At 51.3% G+C, this 20,919-nt stretch overlaps 1 protein-coding gene across 2 annotated transcripts in view; it reads right to left on the bottom strand.

Annotated features, from left to right (window-relative positions):
- HVCN1 (hydrogen voltage gated channel 1) overlaps positions 1–17,124 on the bottom strand; it is a 34,238-nt gene extending 17,114 nt beyond the window's left edge. For both annotated transcript variants that reach the window (XM_032876304.1, XM_032876305.1), the window contains exons 1-2: positions 17,045–17,124; positions 12,016–12,055 (exon numbers count right to left, since the gene is read on the bottom strand). Coding sequence is in view for 1 of the 2 variants with exons in the window: in XM_032876305.1 (XP_032732196.1) it covers positions 12,016–12,036 (21 nt within the window). In the remaining variant the exon portion in view is untranslated. The remainder of the gene's footprint in view (positions 1–12,015; positions 12,056–17,044) is intronic.
- Positions 17,125–20,919: the final 3,795 nt, after the last annotated feature.

The raw sequence follows: 20,919 nt of genomic DNA, 5'->3' as shown, positions 1-20,919 counted from the left end.
TCTACTCTATGATGCTTGGACATTTCCAAGCTCCCAGTTTGGACAAAGGATACCACCTCTCTCAGAAGCTTCCCTGAGCCCCAGCATTTTCTTGTTAAGTGCCCTGGGGAAGTCCACACTCCAAAGACTGCAGGGCGAGGCTGGAGGTGATGAGTTTGGAGAAGGTGGTGCCCGAAATGCTCCATTTAGGAATCCCACAGTATGGATTCTAGATGGCCTCCTCTGCCCTGTCTTCTGTAGAGTTCAAGTGCATTAGGAGCTCCTGATTTGAGGCTTCCTCAGATTCTAAGAGGTCCAAGGAGAACTTATGACCACTGCATAACCTCCTGAGTGTGAACCTTCTGGTTCCTTCTGCATCCATGATCCTGGAACACGTCTGGCTTTCCTCTCCCCACATATGCTATTCATTTCTTCCTCTTCTACCACCCCAGCCCAAGCCTTCATCCTGTCACCCTGTAGACTGCAATGGCCTCGGGGCGCCTGGGTGGCTCAGTCAGTTAAGCATCTGCCTTTGGCTCAGGTCCGGATCCCAAGGTCCTGGGATCGAGCCCTGCATCAGGCTCCCCGGTCAGCGGGGAGCCTACTTCTCCGTCTCCCCGTACTTGTGCGTGTGCTCTCTCTGTCAAATAGATAAATGCAATCTTTATTTTTAAAAAAGAAAAGACTGCAAAAGCTTCCTTGTGGATTTCTCTCCCTGGACCCAGTTCTTCCAGTGTGTTCTCCAACCAGTAGCCCAAGCAGGCCTAATAAAACCTCACCCCTGATCTCAGCACCTGATCATATCACACTGCCCCCTGATTTTTAGATAAAAATCTAAGATTCTTCCTATGATGTGCATGGCCCTGTGGGATCTGGCCTTATCTCCTTCCATGACCTGCTCACCACACTCCAGCCACGCTGCTTGTCCTCTGTCCCTCCAAGCTCTGCATTCTCCCCAGGCTCTGCCCTCAGCCCTCTTCTTCCAACTCTGAGCGTGGCTCACTTTTACTCATGCCTGAACGCTCAGCTGACATGGCCCTTCTTCAGAGAGGCCCTCCTTGACCCCTAAAATCTAAATCAGAACGCTTCTCAATTTTATAACCTCTCTCTGTATTTTTTACAGTTTCCAATCAGAAGTTTTTGGTGTATGTGGCCATTTGTTTATGACTCCTCTTTCCACACTAGCAGTTAAGCTCCAAGAAAACAAGGCCTGTGTCCCCAGAGTCTCATGGGACACCTGACCTAGAGCAGAAGCCCATCAAGCATCCGTTGGCTGAGGGCAGTGGTCCGCTGTCTCCCATACTGGGTGACCCCTTGTCTCGGGTTGGACCCCCCCTGCTAGGGTCCCACGGGTGACCAAGAGCCAGGTCTGCAGCTATCCTGAAGCCCTCTGAGCAGCTCCTGGCCATAATTTCCCCCCTAAAACACTTTGCCTGTCAGATGGAAACTTCCGGTGCTAGTTCTCAGCATGGTAGCAGCCTTGGGGTGCTTTGCAAAAACCACATTTATATTTTACAGGAGAGGAAAATTTTCTTTCTGAAACCGTGCGACTAGTAAAAAGCAACTTTCAGTAATTTGGGATGAAAATATTTATGGCACCCAGCAGAGCAGAAAACAACTCTGGTTTTAAGTCAAAAATGTGACATACCAAGAGCAGAGAAGTTTCAGAAAAGGTCAAAGATATAACTGCTCATGAAAATGTCGTGGGCCTCCACAACCTCACCACCCACTTTGGGCTCTCGGGTTCCTCCCGGGAGTCCTTCCACCTGCCTGGGCGGGTGGAAGGACTGACTCAGTGAACGACACAGAGAGAGCACCGCCCTCTGGGCCTGGCCTGGACCAGCCCCCCATGGGTGCCCACCGTTCTTCTCCAGCAACACAAACTCTCATTCCCAGTCCTCCAGCTTCATCGCCGTCCAGGGATATCCCACTCCTCTGCTTACCGTCCGGCCGCCTGCTTCCGCAGCACCCCCCACCGCCCCCGGCTCCTCAGTCTCAGGAACTGAGAGTCCCTTTGTGGCTTACGCCAGACCAAACTGTTTCTGTCACTTGCCACCCCAAGAATCAAGGCCAGTACATTCCCTGGCACTGGACAGCTCCCATCTCCATGTCCCCCGCATTAACCCTCGTTACCCCACTACAACCTGACACCACTCTCTCCAGGATCAGGCTTCCGTATCAAAGTCCACAATGGGGCTCCCACCCTGACTGTCCCGCTTCCTCTCAGTGTTAACTTGGTTCTGTTTGACCATCTTCCTCTTGATTTCTCTCTTGTCTCCATGTCCTTGTGCCCACACCCCTGGAAGTCCCCTAGACCCCAATCCTGACCCTGTGCTCATGCTGGGCAACTCTCCCCTTTTGGTGGTCGCAGCACACCTGTGTTCTCAACCCTGAGAACATGTGCAAATCAGTCTCATGTGCAAATCAGTCTCCAGCCTGATGTCTGGTATCCTTCCAGTTCATTAGTTCGGCTAGGACCAAAACTGAATCAATTTCTTATCTTTCCCCCATACCCACTCTTTTTCTTTTCCTTCCTTTATTTCTTTAAGATTTATTTGTCAGAGAAGCAGTATCCCCGCTGAGCAAGGAGTCTGGTGGGGGATTCGAACCCAGGAACCTGGGATCATGACTTGAGCCGAAGGCGGACGCTTAACTGACGAAGCCACCCACGCGCCCCTCCCTGTATCCCCTCTTCCTTCCGTGTTTCCCTAGGGCACAGCATCACCTTCACCCTGCTGCCCAAGCCAGGAGCCAAAGCTCATCTCAGGCTCCTCTGTCTCCCTCTAGGCTTGTCAGTCTAACCTCCTAGACATGGCCCCTCACGCCCGCCTTCTCCTCACTCTCGTACCCTCTCCTGCTGCCAGCGCTGCTTGCCTGGACGCCTGCACTGGCCTCCTTCCTTACCTGGCCTCCTGCCTGGTCCTTTATCCACACGAGAAAGGGGGACCAGGGTCCCCCTTCTGCAGGGACAACGGGGCTGTGTCCCTGCTCTCTCACCTGCCCCCTCCCCCAGGACCTTTGGTCTCCCACCCTGCCCCCTGCCAACCACTGCCTTCAGGACAAAGCAAAGCTCTCTTGGTCTCTCCAGCCCCTGGGCGCCTCCCCAGGCCCCCTGCCTCTGCCACACCCCAGGTGCACCCAGTGCCTCCCTCCCTCTTGCTCTAGAACTCGGCACACCTGTGCCTACTGGCTGCTGAATCTTTTGCCTTTTGCACACTCTTGCTCTTTCAGATCTTACAGACCTCGAGATTCTACCTCCCCGGGGAGGCCTTCCCTAGTGGCCACCTGCTGCGTGAGCCTCCTTCCTCTATTTCCCTGCTTGCTACTGACTAACGAGTGCTGTGGCATCTCAGTGCTGTCTGTCTCCTGCCCTGGTCTGCAAACTCTGGGGGGGGGGCAGGGGCCCCTCCCCCCTCAGTCACAGGCAGGGGTTCGGTAACTATTTAACAAGTGAATTAACAGCAAACCACAAGAGTTACCCCTGGAAGGTAAATGGATCACCTACTTCTCTTTTACACACGACAAGTATCATCCCAGAAAGACTACTACCTGGGAGAGAGGGGGGTAGAAATGAGAAAAACAGATGTAGAAGAGAGACAAAAAATGTTCTTATGAATGTCTGTTTTTACGGGCTTGGTCAGAAGCTGTCCCTTTTGTTCTTATGAATGTCTGTTTTTACGGGCTTGGTCAGAAGCTGTCCCCTGTAGGAGGGGGAAAGTCCCTATTTTGTGGTCATCCAACAATCACCGAAAAAGGTATTTTTAAAGAAATTGGGCAGACTCTTGATGTCCCTTAAGTCCCCATGTCCCTGCTCCCTCCCAGAGCCTACTTCTGGGGACCTGATTTGCTTATCATTCAGCATCTCCTGCCCCAAAACTCCAGGAAGCCGCAAGAGGCAAGAGCCGTGACCTCTACTATTCCTCATTGTTCGTTCCGTTATTTGTTTCAGTATATTAACATACCACTAAAATTCCTTAAATGCATGATTTAATTTTGTCCCTAACAAACCCCTGAGGTTGAGGCCATCATTTTGGGTCTCGGTGAGGCTGGTGGCTTGTCCCAAGTCATGCGCTTGGAAAATGGCAGATCCAGGATCTGCTCCTGGGCTGCTATGACTGGGAGCCCATGTTTTAGAGCACAGGGCTGTGGGGCCAGGGACAGGGATCTGCCTTCTAGGGCCGTATCGTGGGTTGAACGTGGCTGCCCCCAAATTCATGGAATTCCACCTGGAACCTGAGAACATGACCTTACTTGGAACATGGGTCTTTGCAGGTGTAACTAGTTAAAAGGTCTTGAGATGAAATCATCCTGAATATAGGGTGGGCTGTTAAGTCCAAAGACGGATGTCCTTACGAGGAGGGGACCATGTGCAGATGGAGGCAGAGACTAGGGTGCTGCGTCTGCAAGCCAAAGGTGCCAAAGCTTGCCAGCAACCACCAGAAGCTGGGAGAGAGGGATAGAACAGATGCTCCTGCAAAGCCTCCAGAAGGAACCAACCCTTCCAAAACCTTGATTTTAGACTTCAAGGCTTCAGAACTGACAGAATACATTTCTGTTGTTTTAAGCCACCTGGTTTGTGGTTATTTGTTATAGAAGCTCCAGGAAATTAAGGCAAAGAGTACGCACCCAAGTCAGCCTATGATGGGTGGCCGCTCCCTCCCGTGGGCCACACGTCCATCCTGGGCTCCGAGGAGGAAGCAGCCTCCTTCAGAGGTTGCAAAACCACTGGGAAAGGCCTGTTCCTGCCACCCATCCTTGCAGCAACTTCTTCCTTTTGGTCACAGCTTACCGGCCACCTCCGCCAGCCTCTACTCTCACTTGATGCTTCTAACAATCCTGAGAGGTAGACAGGGCAGGCTCTCCACTCCAGAGGGGGAACTGAGGTGCAGAGAGGAGAGACCCACTGCCCAGAGTCACATGGTATGGCAGGATGACAGAGGTTAGGGAAGGGGTACTCGACTTAGGAGGGCAATGGGACAGTTTCTTTCATTTTTGAAAAGATATTTGGGGGCACCTGGATGGCTCAGTCAGTTAAGTGTCTGCCTTTGGGGCTCAGGTCATGATCCCAGGGTCCTGGGATTAAGCCCCACATTGGACTCTCTGCTCAGCGAGGAGCCTGTTTCTCCCTCTCCTTCTGTCTGGGGCTCTCCCTGTTTGTGCACACACTGTCAAATAAATAAATAAAATCTTAAAAAAAAAAAAAACAAAAACAAAAAAGGAGTCTCTCCAATGAGCCAGGCATGGGAGCAAAGAAGGAGTTCGGCCTTAACCAGTTTCTATCAAAATCTAAAATGTCCCTATCATTTGGCCTGACAAGGGACTCACACGTAAGCACGTGGATGGTCCCTAGAGAGCTGCTACGACAGCCCAAACCTGGAAATGACCTCGGAGTCCATCATTACACGCGCCGCGGCAGACCTGCGCTAGAGAACCCCAGGCAGCTGTTCAGAGGACAGCCAGGGGTGTACCCGTAGGCACGGACACAGAGAGGCATCCTTGATCTAAACAGACTCTAAGTGAGCCCCAGCACGTCGTGGACCAGACTGCATCATATGCCATCTTTGTCAACAACAGACAAAATCAGGGCGGCCAGGTGGCTCAGTGAGTTAGGCATCTGACTTTGGTTTCAGCTCAGGTCATGATCTCAGGGTCCTAGGATTGAGCCCTGTATCAGGCTCTGCTGGAGAATCTCTCTCTCTCTCAGCTCCTCCCCCTGTTCTCTCTCTAAAATAAATAAAATCTAAAAAAATAAAACAAAACAAAACCAAAAATAGACAAAATCGATGACCCAAATCAAACAGTTCCCTCTGAGAAGGGCATGAGGTTGGGTTGGAGGATGAAGAAAAACTTTCAGATTTTATTCTATCAAATTTAAGCCTAAGAAATAGCCATTTTTGGAGGGAGATCCCGCCTACAGAGAACTGAATGGTGAATGAAGTATTTGGGGGTCAGGCAGGAAGGAGAATGAATCAATACATCCATTGCTGGAATCCCTGGGTAAGAAAACCAAAACAATGGAACAGAGCAAACACCTAAAAACAAAGAAACATAAGTGGTAAAGTCAGCCAATATGAACTCAAGTCTACCAGCTTTGTTCTTGCTAAAATGCTCTGCCAATGAGGGGAAAATACCAGATACCAGAAAAGCTGATTTTTTGAGGCCACAGAAGAGGATTTTGTGAGACATAGAATCAAGGTTCTGAGGTGCGATCTTCCCTCCCCTAACAGATGGGGAAACTGAGGCCCTATAAGACAGCAAATGCCTCCAGTCAGCAGACAGTCCTGGACATGTGCCTGGGTCTCTTGTCTTCCAGTCCAGGGCACTTAAAACACACTCAGAGAAGCTGTCCCCCTGCGCTCATGTTCCTTCCCCTCCCCCCCCCCAGCCTATTCATCATGAAGCCTGGGGCCACCTGCTTCTCCCACCCTCTGTCACCACCCAGCCTCACCCCCACCTCTCATATGGAGGACCAAGCAGCTCCATCAGCAGCCAGAGAGCACGTCTCAAGACATAATCCCATCACTCCCGGGGCAGACCAGGCTTGAGGCTTCTGTCCTTTGAAAGGCCTGCTTGGCCCTCGGCTAGTATCTGGAGGGTTCCGTCGCTCACGGATATGAACAGCTCACAGGGCCTAGACTGTGTATGCAACGGGGCTTACTGGGAACACTTGCTTTCCTTTGGGGAGTCTGCAAGGGCTGGACAGAAGGTACCCCTGTGACCGGCCCCCCGCAGAAACTGTGGGCACCGCGTCTCTCACAAGCTTCCCAGGAGACACCTGACCCACAGAGTCCCCACCGGCTCCTGGAGGAACGAAGTGAGTCCTGTGTTTGGGACTGTCCCCTACCATCAGGGCCCGTCCTGCAGGTTCCTGCTGAACAGAGCCCGGATGGTGGAACGAATCCCCCCACCTCCCCAGCAAACTCCCCTTTGTGGGGAGGCAGGACGACCTCCAGGAGCAAGGTGACCTGCCCCAGGGCTGCTGCCCCCACCCCCAGCCCCCTGGGAATTTGTGTTCTGAGGAACGCCTATTTTTAACATCAGGGAAGTCTTTAAATAAGCGAGGCAGCTTTTCCTTCTCTAGGGCGGGGAGGAAGTCTGAGGTTGACAAAAACCACCGCCACTGGTGGCTGACCAGCTTGTGGGGGCTGCTGCTTACGGGCTAAGGCACCCAACCGAGGCCCAGGTACCCCCGGGGATGCTGCAACATTTCTCTCCTCTTCCCGCTGGGTCAGGGTCCCTCCCATCTTGAAAGAGTCATCTGCCAGCCTTGGAAGGCAAGAGGATGGCGAGGCCAGAGGTGAGGGTGGGGTGGGGGGTGGGAGGGGGAGATGATGGGGGAAAGAACATTCCGTAATAGCAGGAGCCTGGCGGTTAACCACCCTCCTTACCCCCTACCCCAGAGCTCCTGCTCCCCGCCCTCCCGCCCAGAACACACTGCAACAACCCCAGGAGGAGGGGACGGAAACACTTCTGTTAGGGGGAAGCCAAACAATCTGCCCCAGGGCCCACAGCCAGTGAGAGAAAATTCGGAGGGAAGCTGCCTGGCCCAAAGCCCCCTCTTCTTGCAACGACCTCTTTGAACACCACCCTGGGCGGACCTGGCTGGACGCTGGGCAGGGAGCTCAGCCCAGTGTTACTCAATGAGAAAAACAAATTTTAATCCTGCCTTTTAATACACACTGACACAAATGTGTTCTACGACCAAGTTTCTCTGTGCGAGCACTCTGGTGGTTTCCATTTTATTCTATTCCGTTGCTTAAATGACAGATAGCAGCCCGTTAAAGGACTCGGGGAGTCACCAATGAGCTGAGTTTGAAAGGGACACAAGTATTCGGAGGACAGGCCTGGTCTATTTCCCTGGGGTCGGGAAGGGATTGCCAGAGAGGAGACAGCCCTGCTCAAAGTATGTGATATCAGCCATGTTAATTGGGAAGCGTAAGTCATGTTATTTTATTATGAAAGCATAAAGAAAATGAAAACATACCAAGAAAAAAACAGTTATTCAGACAGAAACGAAGACCTATCACCATTTTGACCGAGTCATCCGGGCAACTCCCAACCCCAGCGTCTCAGCAATGCTTTGGCCGGGAAAAGATGGGAAGAACCGAATTCAGGACGCCCCTCTCCCCTGCCTCACTGCAAAGCAGCCCACGGAGAGAGGTCCTCCCCAGCCACAGTCTAACCAGTGCCTCTCAGCCCTGGCTACACTTTGGAACCACCTGCAAGCTTTTAAAAAACCCAAGGCCAGGGTCCCAGGCCCCAAGATCATGATTCAGTTGGTCTGGGGGTGGCCTGGGTGCTGGGACCTCCCATGTGCAGCCGCAGGTGAGCACCAGCACTGCAAGTAAACCCTGAGCCTCACAAGAAATGAGCAAAGGGCTACCGCGATGGCTAAGCACACTGGCTGCCAGGTTCCCCAGATGTGGCTGGTAACACGCGTCATCTAAGAGGAGGATGAGGCGAGCTGATGGCCAAGAACCCAGAGAACAACCTTGTACGTTGTTCCAGGTGGCAACTTTACTTTAGCCCGGACCTGGTTCAGTGAGCAGCTCTGATCGCCACAATCTGAGAAGGAGTATCAGTGTTCCCATTTCACAGAAGAGGAACTCTGAGGCACAAGGAGATGGGCTCTGCAGAGCTGCCTACGGGTGAGACAGGTCTGAAAAACCCCACCAGTTCTTCCTACGACACCATCATTTTCCCCTCAGACACCAGGGCAGCTGGACAATTCAAAAGCTCCTAAAAGCAATTGATTAAAACAATTTTTTTAAAAACACAATTAACTCCAGAAGGGTAAATTACTAAAAGGAACTTGTCCTTTGACTCAATAGAAGTTCAACTGCTACAGGTGGTCCTGGCCCAATATTCCCCAGCTCTTGCCAGCTCCTGGTACTGGCAGGCCTCTGTGCCCCTCCCCTGTCCAGGGAGTTATTCCCCCTCCACCTCTCCTTGGCTCTGCACCCCCATTCTGTGAGTCTGCTGTTTCTGTGCCTTCAACCCCTCCCCTCACCCCACCAGCTCCCTGGCTTCAGTCAGACCCCCTGTACAGCCCCCATCCCCAGCTTGTCATTCATCCCAGTGAATAGACCTTTACCCTAGATCTATTTCTTTCAGCTTTGTGAAAACGTGAGCAAAAGCAAAGGAATTCACGATAATCCCAATATACCAGACTTCTTATTCACCTAAGGTCTCTTTCTAATTATAATCAAAGACGGCAGACAATTCTGTATTTTATTTCTCCTGCTAGTTATGTGCATAGACTTATGCCTTTTTTAATGGCCAAGAAACTGCACCAAGAAGTTAATGCTCTCACTACGGAATCTGATTTCTCTTCATTTTTAGCACGTTTATCACCAATTTCAAGACCACATTTCTCCATAGGACAAAATAATGGCACATCTCCTATCAATGGCGCCTGACGGGCTATGGAATAGGGTGCTAGCAATTAGTCTCCTTTTTATGGGTCATTTCCTTTTAAGAGATATGACCAGGTTTGATGAGGAACACTGTCATGATTCTGGACACACAGTATTGAATTTTTGTCCAGAACAACTGTAGGGGTGATCCTGCCCCTCACTAGGTATGAGCTGGTTTCACCACAGAATAACCAGCACCACAGAATAACCACCACAGAATAACCAGCACAGAATAACCAATGTTTTGGCTTTTTTGGTTTGCCTGCTTTCACAGGGAACTACAAATGACAGAAAGCAGGAATTGTGTTTCCATTGGCCTTTGATGAATGACAATCGCTGGAACTCCTGGAGTTCCTCACTCCGCGGTGGCAGGCACTGTACATCCAATACCCAAGTACACGGGGAGGACTGTTGACCCCACTCATGGCCAAGCACAAGGAGGCTCAGGGAGGTTCAGAAACTGGTCTGAGGTCACGCAGCCCACCATGGGCGGAGGCAGGATTGGAATCCAGGCTGTCCACCCACTGGAGCCACAGAGCAGCAGGTGGTCTACTAGTGTCTCCCAGATTGGCAGAGAGTCCGCTCTGGCACTAGGGTTCTCCCTCCTCCATCACCGCCCTTACCCATCCCGCTCTGCTCTGTGGAGCTCTACAGGAGAGCCTGCTTCCTGGTGTTTGTCTATCCTGTTCCTGCCGCTAGAAATGCCCTTTCCTTGGATTCCATGAGTTCAAATCCCAAGACCCCAGCTGAAAGGCTGCCTCTTCTGCAGAACTTTCCGTGACCCTCCAAAGGAAAGCGGACTTTCTCCTCTGAACATCAGTCCCCCATTCTGCATACACTCCAGGGCCATTGTCGCCCCAGGTTCTGGGCACTTCACTCACAAATCCCTCCCACCCTGTTGGTCCCTGCCAGTTTCCTGCCATGCCCCTAACTCCCTTCCCACCTTGCCCTGCTCCCGGCTCCCTTCTGGCCTCTGCATGGGCCACTTCTTCGCTACAACACCCTCTCGGTCATCCCTCAGCACCTGGTTACCTACTCCAGCCCTCCAGGTGTCAGACAGAGAGGCCTGTGATCTGATGAGGTCTGGAGGCCCTTCTGATCTCAGTGGTCCCAGGGAGGGATCCACATGAACCATGGCCACTCCTTAATGGCTCTGCAAGCATGCCCCTTCACACACACTGTTTTGTGACTTGACAGGGATCTTCCACTCAGCGGGAGAGGAAGCCACAGGCAGGCAGGGACCAGAGTCTGCTGTACTGCTGGTACAGCCTGCCGGCTGGGGTTGGTGCCAGGACACAGCTGGCATTGATAAACATTTGTCAGGTGAAGGAATGGCTGAGGGGAGGAATCTGCCCCAGAGAGCCCTTGTTGCCCCTGCAATCCTTCTCTGCTCCCTTCCTGCCAGGAGCTCCTTGCCCGGGAGACCTAGCCTATCTTTGGGATAGACTGTGTCTGAAAAGCATACAGGGCACCATCACTAGTCCGTACTTAGGGCGTGGAAGGCAGGCAGCATGGGTCTGGGCCTCTGGCCAGCTGTGTGACCTTGGGCAAATCGATAACCCTTGCTGTGCTTCGATCTCCCTGTCTGTAAGAGTGGGAAAGAAGTAACAGCACTTAATGCACTGGGTTGTGGAGAGGCTTAAACAACCAAACATACAGAAAGCGCTGAGCACATACCTGGCACGGAGTGGGTGCTCAGCGGGTGTTCTTGCTACGATTGCTAATGCTTCTCCTGCTATATTTCATTGAATTCCAAGAGGAACATTTCCCCCAGATTCCAACTTTTCTGAAATCAGAATTGGCAGCACACAGCATGGGCCGCTTCCCCTGCCACACTCTAAACAGCCTTAAAATCCAAATGATTCTTACCACTAAAAGGGCATCACTATCAACCCATGACCCTGCTTCTTGGACACTCCCTGATCACCCTGCTGCTACCCTAAGCCCCCAGCTCTACCTGCTAGGCCCCCCGGAACCTCCCAGGGAACAACTAAAATGGAAGCCACATTTCCTTTCTACCTTGTCCTCACCCTTCATAACAGATGTCCCCCCAAACCCAACAACCCTGCACCCCAGAGTTTAATAGTTCTGCTTGGGATGATCACATGATACAGGAGGCAAAGCCAGGGTGAAATCCTATTTCTGCCACTTCCTACCTGTGTGATCTTGAGCAAGTGGCTTTACTTCTCTGTGCCCAAGTGTCCTTCTCTGTAAAATGGGCAGGAGGGAAAAGCCACTTAGGGCCTCGGTATCAGCCTAGCATTTTGAGATCACGGTCTCCTCAACTCTTCCCGACAAGCCTTCGGGAACAAGGGTAATTTTCTCTCCCTTTTCCAGATAAGGAGACAGAGGTCTCAGCGAGGTGAAGGTCCGGGTCTCATGACACAGGGTTATTATCAAAATGCAGAGGTGGGATTTGAAGGATCTGATTCAGATTACTGGGGTATCTTGAGGTTTGTGAATTCCTGCTATAGTTTTCACTTTTGTGACTGAATGCTTCGGGATAGCAAAAGCATCCCAAACAGGTATTTTCCCTTTATCCTGTTTGAAACACCAAACAGAATGGTCTTCAAGCCTGGGGAGGTCCTTTAACACCGCTGGGCCATCAGAAATAATTTACCTTTTCATCCCAGGCAGCCATCTTCCTGTCCTCTCCGGATCTGGAAAATAAGAAAACGTTTGTCTAGATCTGATATCCTGCTATCATTTATCTTAGTGTGTGCTTTGCGACACTCTGTTACAAATTATTTTTTAACTCGCTTACATTAACAGTGTCTGAAAATAGCATAAAGCTCAAAGTTTATGTAGAAGGATGCACATCCTTGGTATATATCCAAAAGAAGTGAAAACAGCCACTCAAACAAATGCATATACAAAAATACTCTTAGCCAAAAGGTGGAAGTAACCCAGGTGTCCATTAGGGGATGAATGGATGAATGAAAGATGTTGCATCCACACAATGGCATGTTACCCAGTCTTAAAAAGAAATGAAGTCCTGACCCATGCTATAGCATGAGTGAACCCCTAGAACAGGACACTGAATCAAAGGAGCCACACACAAAACTTCACATATGACATGATTCCACTGATATGTAACACCCAGAATATGCAAAGCCACAGAGACAGAAAGCAGACTGGTGGGTGCTAGGGACTAGGAGGTGGTGGGGGGGATGGTGATTGACTGCTTAACAGAGGCAGGGTTTCCTTTTGGTTTGATGAAAATGTTCTGAAACTGGATAGAGGTTGTCGTTACGTGACATCAGGAACGCACTAAATGCCACTGAACTGTTCAGAGTTGTAAAATGGTTAATTTCATATTATGTGAATTTCACTCCAGTTTAAACTTTAAAAAAAAAAAGACCCATAGACATACATTAAAGTGTATATGTAGGGGCGCCTGGGTGGCTCAGTGGGTTAAAGCCTCTGCCTTCAGCTCAGGTCATGATCCCAGGGTCCTGGGATCAAGCCCTGCATCAGGCTCTCTGCTCAGTGGGGAGCCTGCTTCCCCCTCTCTCTCTGCCTGCCTCTCTGCCTACTTGTGATCTCTCTCTCTGTCAAAAAAAAAAAAAAATGTATATGTAAATATATATTACAGCATAATATATACAGTATGACCCAATCTGTGAAAAATTACATATGCATTTTTAAAAATAAGTCCGTAAAGATATAGCCAAACTGTTTACAGTGGTTATTGTTGGACAAAAAGGGAGAGGTTGAGGGGACCGATTTTTGTAGGTATTTTCCTTCACTTCCTGGAAGGTCTGACCCTTTACAATGAGTATGTATTAGTTCTTAAAATTTATTTTTAATGTAGGTGACACAGGTATGTACCAAAAAACTGAAACAATTCAAAAAGATACACTGTGACTAGTAAGCTTCCTTTCTACCCATTCTTCCCAGAAAGAGCCACTCTTAGCAGTTTCCTGTGCGGTCTTTAGGGGTATTCTATGCCTTTGCAAGCACATCCATATCTACTCCTTTTCTCTTCTTTAAACTTCAACAAATGTGGGACGCCTGGGTGGCTCAGTTGGTTGAGCAGCTGTCTTTGGCTCAGGTCATGATCCCAGCGTTCTGGGATAGAGTCCCACATTGGGCTCCTTGCTCGGCGGGGAGCCTGCTTCTCCCTCTGCCTCTGCTGCCACTCAGCCTGCCTGTGCTCGTTCTCGCTCGCTCTCTCTCTCTCACTCACTCTCTCTGGCAAATAAATAAAATCTTAAAAATAAATAAATAAATAAACTTCAACAAATGTGAGCCGACACACACACTGCTCCAAACCTTGCTTACTTCCCTTTAGGGTGTGGCAAGCTCCATAATGAACCCCCTCCCTCCAAAGGTGTACCTGTCCTACTCCCCAGAACCCGTGAATATGTCACTGTACATGGCAAAGGGGACTTTGCAGATGCGATTCAATTAAGGCTCCCAAGATGGGGATTAGCCAGGTGGCCCCAATGTCATCAGAAGGCTCTTTTTGAATAGAGCAGGAGCATCAGAGACAGAAGGACATGTGAGTGCAGGAGCAGAAACTGGAGTCCGAGATTTGAAGATGTTACTCAAATATGCTACTGGCTTGAAGACCAAGGGAAGGGACTGCAATCCAAGGAATGTGGACAGCCTCCAAAAGTTGGAAAGGAAACAGGTTCTCCCTTCGAGTGTCCAAAAGAAATGCAGCTTGGGGGCGCCTGGGTGGCTCAGTGGGTTAAGCCTCTGCCTTTGGCTCAGGTCATGATCTCAGGGTCCTGGGATCGAGTCCCTCATGGGGCTCTCTGCTCAACAGAGAGCCTGCTTTCCCCTCTCTCTCTGCCTACTTGTGATTTCTCTGTGTGTCAAATAAATAAATAAAATTTAAAAAAAAAAAAGAAAGAAAGAAAGAAATGCAGCCTGGCCACACAACACCTCGATGTTGGCCCACTGAGACAGAGTGTGGACGTCAGATCCCCAGCATTGTAAGGTAATACATTTATGTTGCTTTATGCCATCCAATTTGTGGTAATTTGTTATAGTGGCTATTGGAGACTAATACAGTATTTCCAATTGTTCTAGATCAGTACGCGCTAGACTGAATGCACTCCTTGGAATGACTCCACAAGGTTTCCCTGGAGGAATGTGTGTAGTAGTCCCACTAGTGATCAGAATTTGGATTACTTCCCAATCCTTTGCTGCCCCAATGTTCTAATGAATAACCGTGCACACCGTGTGCTTTGATAATTTAAGAAAAAATTATCAATTGGAAAAAATGTTCATAAAGACTTAAACAAAAAAATGAAGTTCTTTCTCTCCTCAGTAGCATGGGTTGCAGGCACAAGGGCCTCTCAGAGGGTTTCTTGCTGGTCGACTGGCAGGATGGCTTCTGCAACCAGCAGAGTTCAGCTAGCTCAGTATGTTCCTGTTCTAGCCCCTGGGGGCCCTCACCCTGCTCTCATGAGACGGGCTCAAGTGGAACCTTTAGCACAGGCAAAGGTGAAGGGAGCTGTTAAGGTGCCCTAGAGATTTCCTTCCTTTACAAGACAGGAAATAGAAAGAGCACATTTATAGAAAAACAACCAGCTTCACTAATTCAAGCAACAGAAAATTTAAAGATACATACATGACCTCTCCATTAAACTAGACAAAACAAAAGTGATAAAACTCAGTGCTTGTGGGGCTGTAGGGAAACTTGCACACACTGCCAGGCATTGTTTTTCCCTAACAGCCCTCTGGTGATAAGTGGCAAGTGCCTTCAAAATAATCATACTCTTGACTTGAACACATCAGTTTGGGAGCTATTATTTCAAATCATTGGGTACCAAAACACAGGTGCAGTGTGGACAAGCTACTTTGGATATGACAGCTAGAACCTGGAAAGACCCCACAAGCCCCACTTTAGAGAACAGCTGAGAAAGGCAGTGGGCTATTAGAAGGAATAACAATTCTGAGGTCTATGTAGAAATACAGAAAGAAGTCTGTTAAGCAATGACAAGTAGAGCTCTGATGGTTGCGCACATGACTGGCAATTGTACAACAAAATTGGAACATTTACTACATGCCAGGCACTGTGCTGGGTTCTGGGTGGGAATCCGAAGTGATGAAGAAAAAGGTCAGGGCACTGGGAGAGAGATACTTTAGCTGGGTAGACAAACAGGGAACCAGGGAAACACGTAAGCAAGGTAAGATCCCCTGAGGCTAAGCATGGGAAGAAAGAGAAGGAGTAATGGTAATGCAGGAAGAGAGCAGGCGAGTGGGGCTCCTGCAGATGCAGTGGTCAGGGAAGACGTGAGAAGGCGAGAAGACGACTTGGACAGCAGTCACTGAGTTGCAAAGAGGTAAGTCACAAGAAGATGGCAGGGAAGAATATTCCCTGGAGAAGGAAGACCGTGTGCACAGGCCCCAAGGGGACAAAAACAAAGAAACAAAACCCCGGCAAGTCCAAGGAAGAAAGAGGAGGTCAGTGGGTCTGCAGGGAACATGAGGTGGGAGGACCCAGACAGGACACAAGACTCTGACCTTGCAGAGGGCTTGGGAGGCAATGCTGAGGATCTAGGGGTCAAGAGTGGTGGCTGGGAGGCCAAGAGGAGGCAAAAGATGATGCAGAGGGATGGCCAGATTCAGAACATGCCGAGGAGCAGAACCTGCTGCAGGCTCAGATGTGGGGGGAGGAGATGAGGAGCAGGTTTGGGGCAACAAGAGTCTGGGCTTCCTCCTTCTCTCTAAACCTGTGATCACAGAGGGCTTGGGGACCTCGGAGTGGTTCTGGAATTGTGCAAGCGTCAGCCCAAAGATTTTCAAAATGCTGCCCCTACTAGTCTTTCCCCCAGGGACTCAAGAGTTTGAGAAGTTGCCTCTGGCAGCCTTGGCTTACTCAAGAAGCTGTCCGGAAATAGTGCAGATCTCGAAGAGCCCTGACTGACCCGAGGTTAAAGGTGTCAGGCACAGAGGTGTGCTTTCAGAGGGACAGGGAAGAAGCTGGAGGGCGTGGGGGGAGGGGCGGTGGGCATAGCTCTGTGGTAGCCTTGAGCAAGGTGCTGGACTAAGCCTTTATACCAAGTGTCTCACTTCATCTCAGCAGTGCTGTGCGGTAAGTACCATGCTTAGCCCCGGGGACAGTCAAGGGAATGGAGTGATGGAGAGATGAAGCCCCACGGCTGCAGCTGTAAGGGCCCCTGCCCCAGCAGAGGTGGTGGGGAGAGGTCTGTAAGTTCCGGGGGGGGGGGGCAGCACCTCTGCGTCCCGGAGTTTAACCTGTCTCCAACCCACCATTCTCTTTCCTCAGCACACCTTGCCCCAAGACAGGAGTGGTTAAAAGTATTCCCAGGTGGGGCGCCTGGGAGGCTTAGTCAGTTAAGCAGCTGCCTTCTGCTCAGGTCCTGATCTCCAGGTCCTGGGATGGAGCCTCACGTCGGGCTCCCTGCTCAGCGGGGAGACTGCTTCTCCCTCGGCCTCTCGCCCTGCTCATGCTCTCTCTCTCAAATGAATAAATAAAATCTTGGGCGGAAAAAAAAAAAAAGTATTCCCAGGTGAAGGGCTTGCGGCCCTGGCGGTTGTCTCATCTCAGCCTCCTCCTGGGATACCCAGGACTACCTTCATCCTCATTTCTCCCCCGAAGTCTTCCTGGGTGGGGTGGGGCAGGGAGGGGCAGGGATGGTGAATAAAAGGATTTAGGGGTTCACACAGACCTGGGTGTAAGTTCTGACTCTGCCTGCTTCGGCCAGGTGATCCAAGGCAAGTGGCTTGGCCCGAGATTCCGCGTCTTCACCTGTAAGACGGAGACAAGCATGGTACTCACCGCACCTGTTGCTGCCCTCAGCGGGTGATGAAGGCACCTGTCTCCAGGGTAAGCCCGGGACGAAAGGGTAGTTCTTACCAATGCTCCCGTTTTCAAGGGGAGGTAACTGAGGCCAAGAGGGGCTTCCCTCCCAGGTCCCGTGGCACCAGGCCTCCTGCCCTGTTCCTCCGGCTGACTCTAGTACTCCCTGAACAGGGCAGGGGGTCCCCGGGGGAGTGTCAGTTCGCCCGCGCCGGCCGGCGCTGTTAGACGCTGGAACAGAGGGCAACTGGGGGCGGGGTCCCAGGCAGGCTGGAGGGGGCCGAGGTGGGGGTGAGGGTCCGCTCCTCGGAGGGCTCTGGCTGGGAGGGCTTGGGAGAGCGCCTACAGCCGGCGCGGCCCCGTCCCAGCCGCGGGGCACTTACCCTGCGCCCCTCCCGACGGCGGCCACCGCAGCAACTGCGAGCTCGGCGCCCGCGGAGCCGCCCGGCCCCTCCCTCCTTCCCTTCTCGCCCCTCCTCCTGACCCCCTCCCCTCCCCCCAGCCCGCCTTCCACCCCTGCGCCGCCACGGTCCGGGGCTCTTGCCTGTGTCTCAGGGCCCTTGCCCTGGCCCGTCTGTCTCACCGTTGGTCTCCGGCTCGCCCCCCTCCCCCGCCTCCTCCCGCTCCGTAGGCCCGGGCGTGGCGGGGCCTCCTGCGCTCCTGCAGATGGACAAAGGTCCCGCCCGTGGGAGCCAATCGCGAATCACGAGAATCCGGTCCCAGGCTAGCCAGAGGGAAGGGGTGGGAGGAGGGAGCCACTTCCTTCCTCCTTCGGGATGGAGTGGGGGCGGGTCCACTCCCCTCCCCACCACACACACTCCCGGAGGCTGGGCCTGATGTCCAGTGGCACCCCTGTCCTGTTTACTTAGGGGAGGCTCTGCGTGGCTTTGCTTGTCCCCTGCACTGTATCTGCCATGCAGAGGTTGGAGAGTGGGCACAATGTCCTGAAGGCATGGCCAACCTTGAAGCCAGCAGGCCCGGCCACTCCTGAATGGGGGAAGGAGGTCTCCGTGCCAGAGGAAGGTGCCTTCCTGCCTGGAGGCTGAGCCCCCTTGCTCAGGCTGACTCCTCCTTACCTTCCGGGCCCAGCTTCAATGTCCCTCTCCTCCCGAGGTGCCCCAGCACTCTGCTCGCACTTCATTCCTGGCACTGTCCTGGAATCAGTTTCCATTAATTTCTGTCTTCCTAAAAAGACCATTTGTCCCAAACCTCAGGGTGGAGGAGGCCCTCTCCTTCACATCTCCCTGCTTCTGGTTTAGTTGGGGGCGGAAGGAGTCTCAGTCCTGGGAGCTGTATTAGTTTCCCATTGCTGCTGTGACAGGTTACCACAAACCCAGTGGCTTAAAACACAGATTTGTTATCTTAGGGCTCTGGAGGTCAGTAGTGCGAATGGTCTTAATAGAGCTAAAATCAAAGGTGATGGCAGGGCTATGTTCCTTCTGGAGGCTCTAGGGGGGGATTCTTGCCTTTTGGAGCTGCCAGAGCTGGCCTGCATTCCTCAGCTGCTGGCGGCTGCTCTCTGACCTCTGCTATCATCCGTCCTCCTCCACTAGATCTGACCCTTCTCCCTCCCTCCTGAAAGGACCTTGTGACGACATTGGGCCCACTTGGATAATCCAGGCTCCTCTCCCCTTCACTACATCCTTGATTAATCACACCTGCAAAGTCCCTTCCACCAGGTGTGGTAGCGCATTCACGGGTCCTGGGGAGTGGGATGGAGACATCTCTGGGGGGGCCTGTCTGTCGTCTGCCTATCGGGGTGGTATTGTTTCCATTGACTTCCATGGAGTCTGCTTTTCCCAATCCTGTCCCCCCCGACCTGTAGGGCAGTAGGCTCTCTTAAAAACATCTCCGTCTGGGGGAGCCTGGGTGGCTCAGTTGATTGTGTGTCGGACTCTTGATTTTTGGCTCAGGTCATGATCTCAGGCTCCTGGGATTAAGCCCCGAGTCAGGCTCCGCACGCAGTGGGGAGTCTGCTTGAGGATTCTCTCTCTCTCTCTCCCTCCCTCTCTGCCTCTCCCCCATCCTCCCCCCACCCACGCTCTCTCCCCTCTTAAAAACAAAAACAACTCAGTCTCATCTGACTTCTCGGTCACATTTTCTTATTGCAACATTCCTATTCCAGTCCTTAACCCCAGTCTGGCCCATTTTATTTTTTAAAATATTTATCTGGGGGGCGGGAGGGCCAGAGTCTCAAGCAGACTCTGGATCTCACAACCCTGAGATCATGACCCGAGCCGAAACCAAGAGTCGGATGCTTATCCGACTTTGCCACGCAGGAGCCCCCTATTCTGGTCCATTTTACACATCAATCTTGTTTTTAATTAACAATGTCCCTCCCCTACCAGTGCCCGCTGGACAGAGTGGAGGGTGTGTGCACTGGCCTGGTCTCTGCATTCACTCCCTCAGGACTGGGAAGAGGTGGAGAGAACAGGTATCAGGTATCTTCTCACCTAACTGCCCACCCCAGGGCTGCATCCCTCTTTCCATTGGCTCTAACAATTGCTTCTGCCTGCAGTTACAAGCTTAGTGCAGACAGCTGGTGGCCTCAACCGTGCCCCTGGCTTGATCTCTCATCATCCTTCCTATGTGCTGCCTCCCTGCCCGCTCTGCTGTGGTCCTGGGGAAGCCCACAGCTGCCAGCCTTAGCTGTGCCCTGAGCCTGCAACCACCAGCAGGGACTTATTTCCGTATTCTTGAGGAATCAGGCTCCTAAGAGAGCAGGTTATTTCCGTCCACAGAATGCCTCAGTCTCCTCAGTGGGACAGGAAAAGATCTCAATTTTGTCACATCGGGCACATGGTAAGTGCTTTACATCTCTACGGCATGAATTAATACATGAATATTGAGGATAAGGCTGCCCAGTGTCACTGCTTCTATTCAACATCATATGGAAGACCCCAGCTAATGCAGTGAGACAAGAAAGGAGGCGAGAAAAGAGGGACTCTCCCATCTGTGATCTATGTGATTATCTGCCTAGAAGATCCAAGAGGCTCAACAGAGCCATGTTGGATGCCTGCCGTGTGGTAGGCAGGCCCTTTCCAGACACTTAATATAAGATAAGCAGCTCCGTCCTCAGAGAGCTCCCATGTGAGTTGGGGAGGCAAGGCTCGGGCACGTTCCTCTATGGTCCAGAGAGTCTAAGAGGCTGGTCATTTAGGATAGGAAAAAATTACTTTACTTTCATCAGCTGAAATTGAACATTTCCTGCCATGATGAATGCAGGTAACAGCCCACACTTGTATTAGCAGTACCCACGGCTTTGTCGTCAATGAGATCACAGATGTCTTCAAATCACAAGACGGTTATTGCAGATATCCTAAAATCTAGGTTATATTCACCACTGCTTCAAAATTCCTATAGTTACTAAATCAGCTGTCAGTTCTCATATATTTATCACAATTTAAAAAATAATTCAGGGGCACCTGGGTGGCTCAGTGGGTTAAAGCTTCTTTCTGCCTTCAGCTCAGGTGGTGATCTCAGGGTCCTGGAATCGAGCCCTGCATTGGACTCTCTGCTCAGCAGGGAGGCTCCTTCCCCCTCTCTCTCTGCCTGCCTCTCTGCCTCCTTGTGATCTCTGTCTGTCAAATAAATAAATAAAATCTAAAAAAAAAATAATTCAATAACAGCATTTCAAGATAATGGGTTGTTTGTAATGCAAGGCATTCTATATTACATAGTTAAAAACATTACCCTGGACAAGAGGACCCATGTTGCAAAAAAGGATTAGGAACTCCCGCTTTA

Source organism: Lontra canadensis, unplaced genomic scaffold (genome assembly GCF_010015895.1).
Source record: "Lontra canadensis isolate GAN:19392208 unplaced genomic scaffold, GSC_riverotter_1.0 scaffold58, whole genome shotgun sequence".
Taxonomy (NCBI): Eukaryota; Metazoa; Chordata; class Mammalia; order Carnivora; family Mustelidae; genus Lontra; species Lontra canadensis.
The sequence above is the reverse complement of the archived record's forward strand: the minus strand, read 5'-3'. Positions and strand labels throughout refer to the sequence as shown.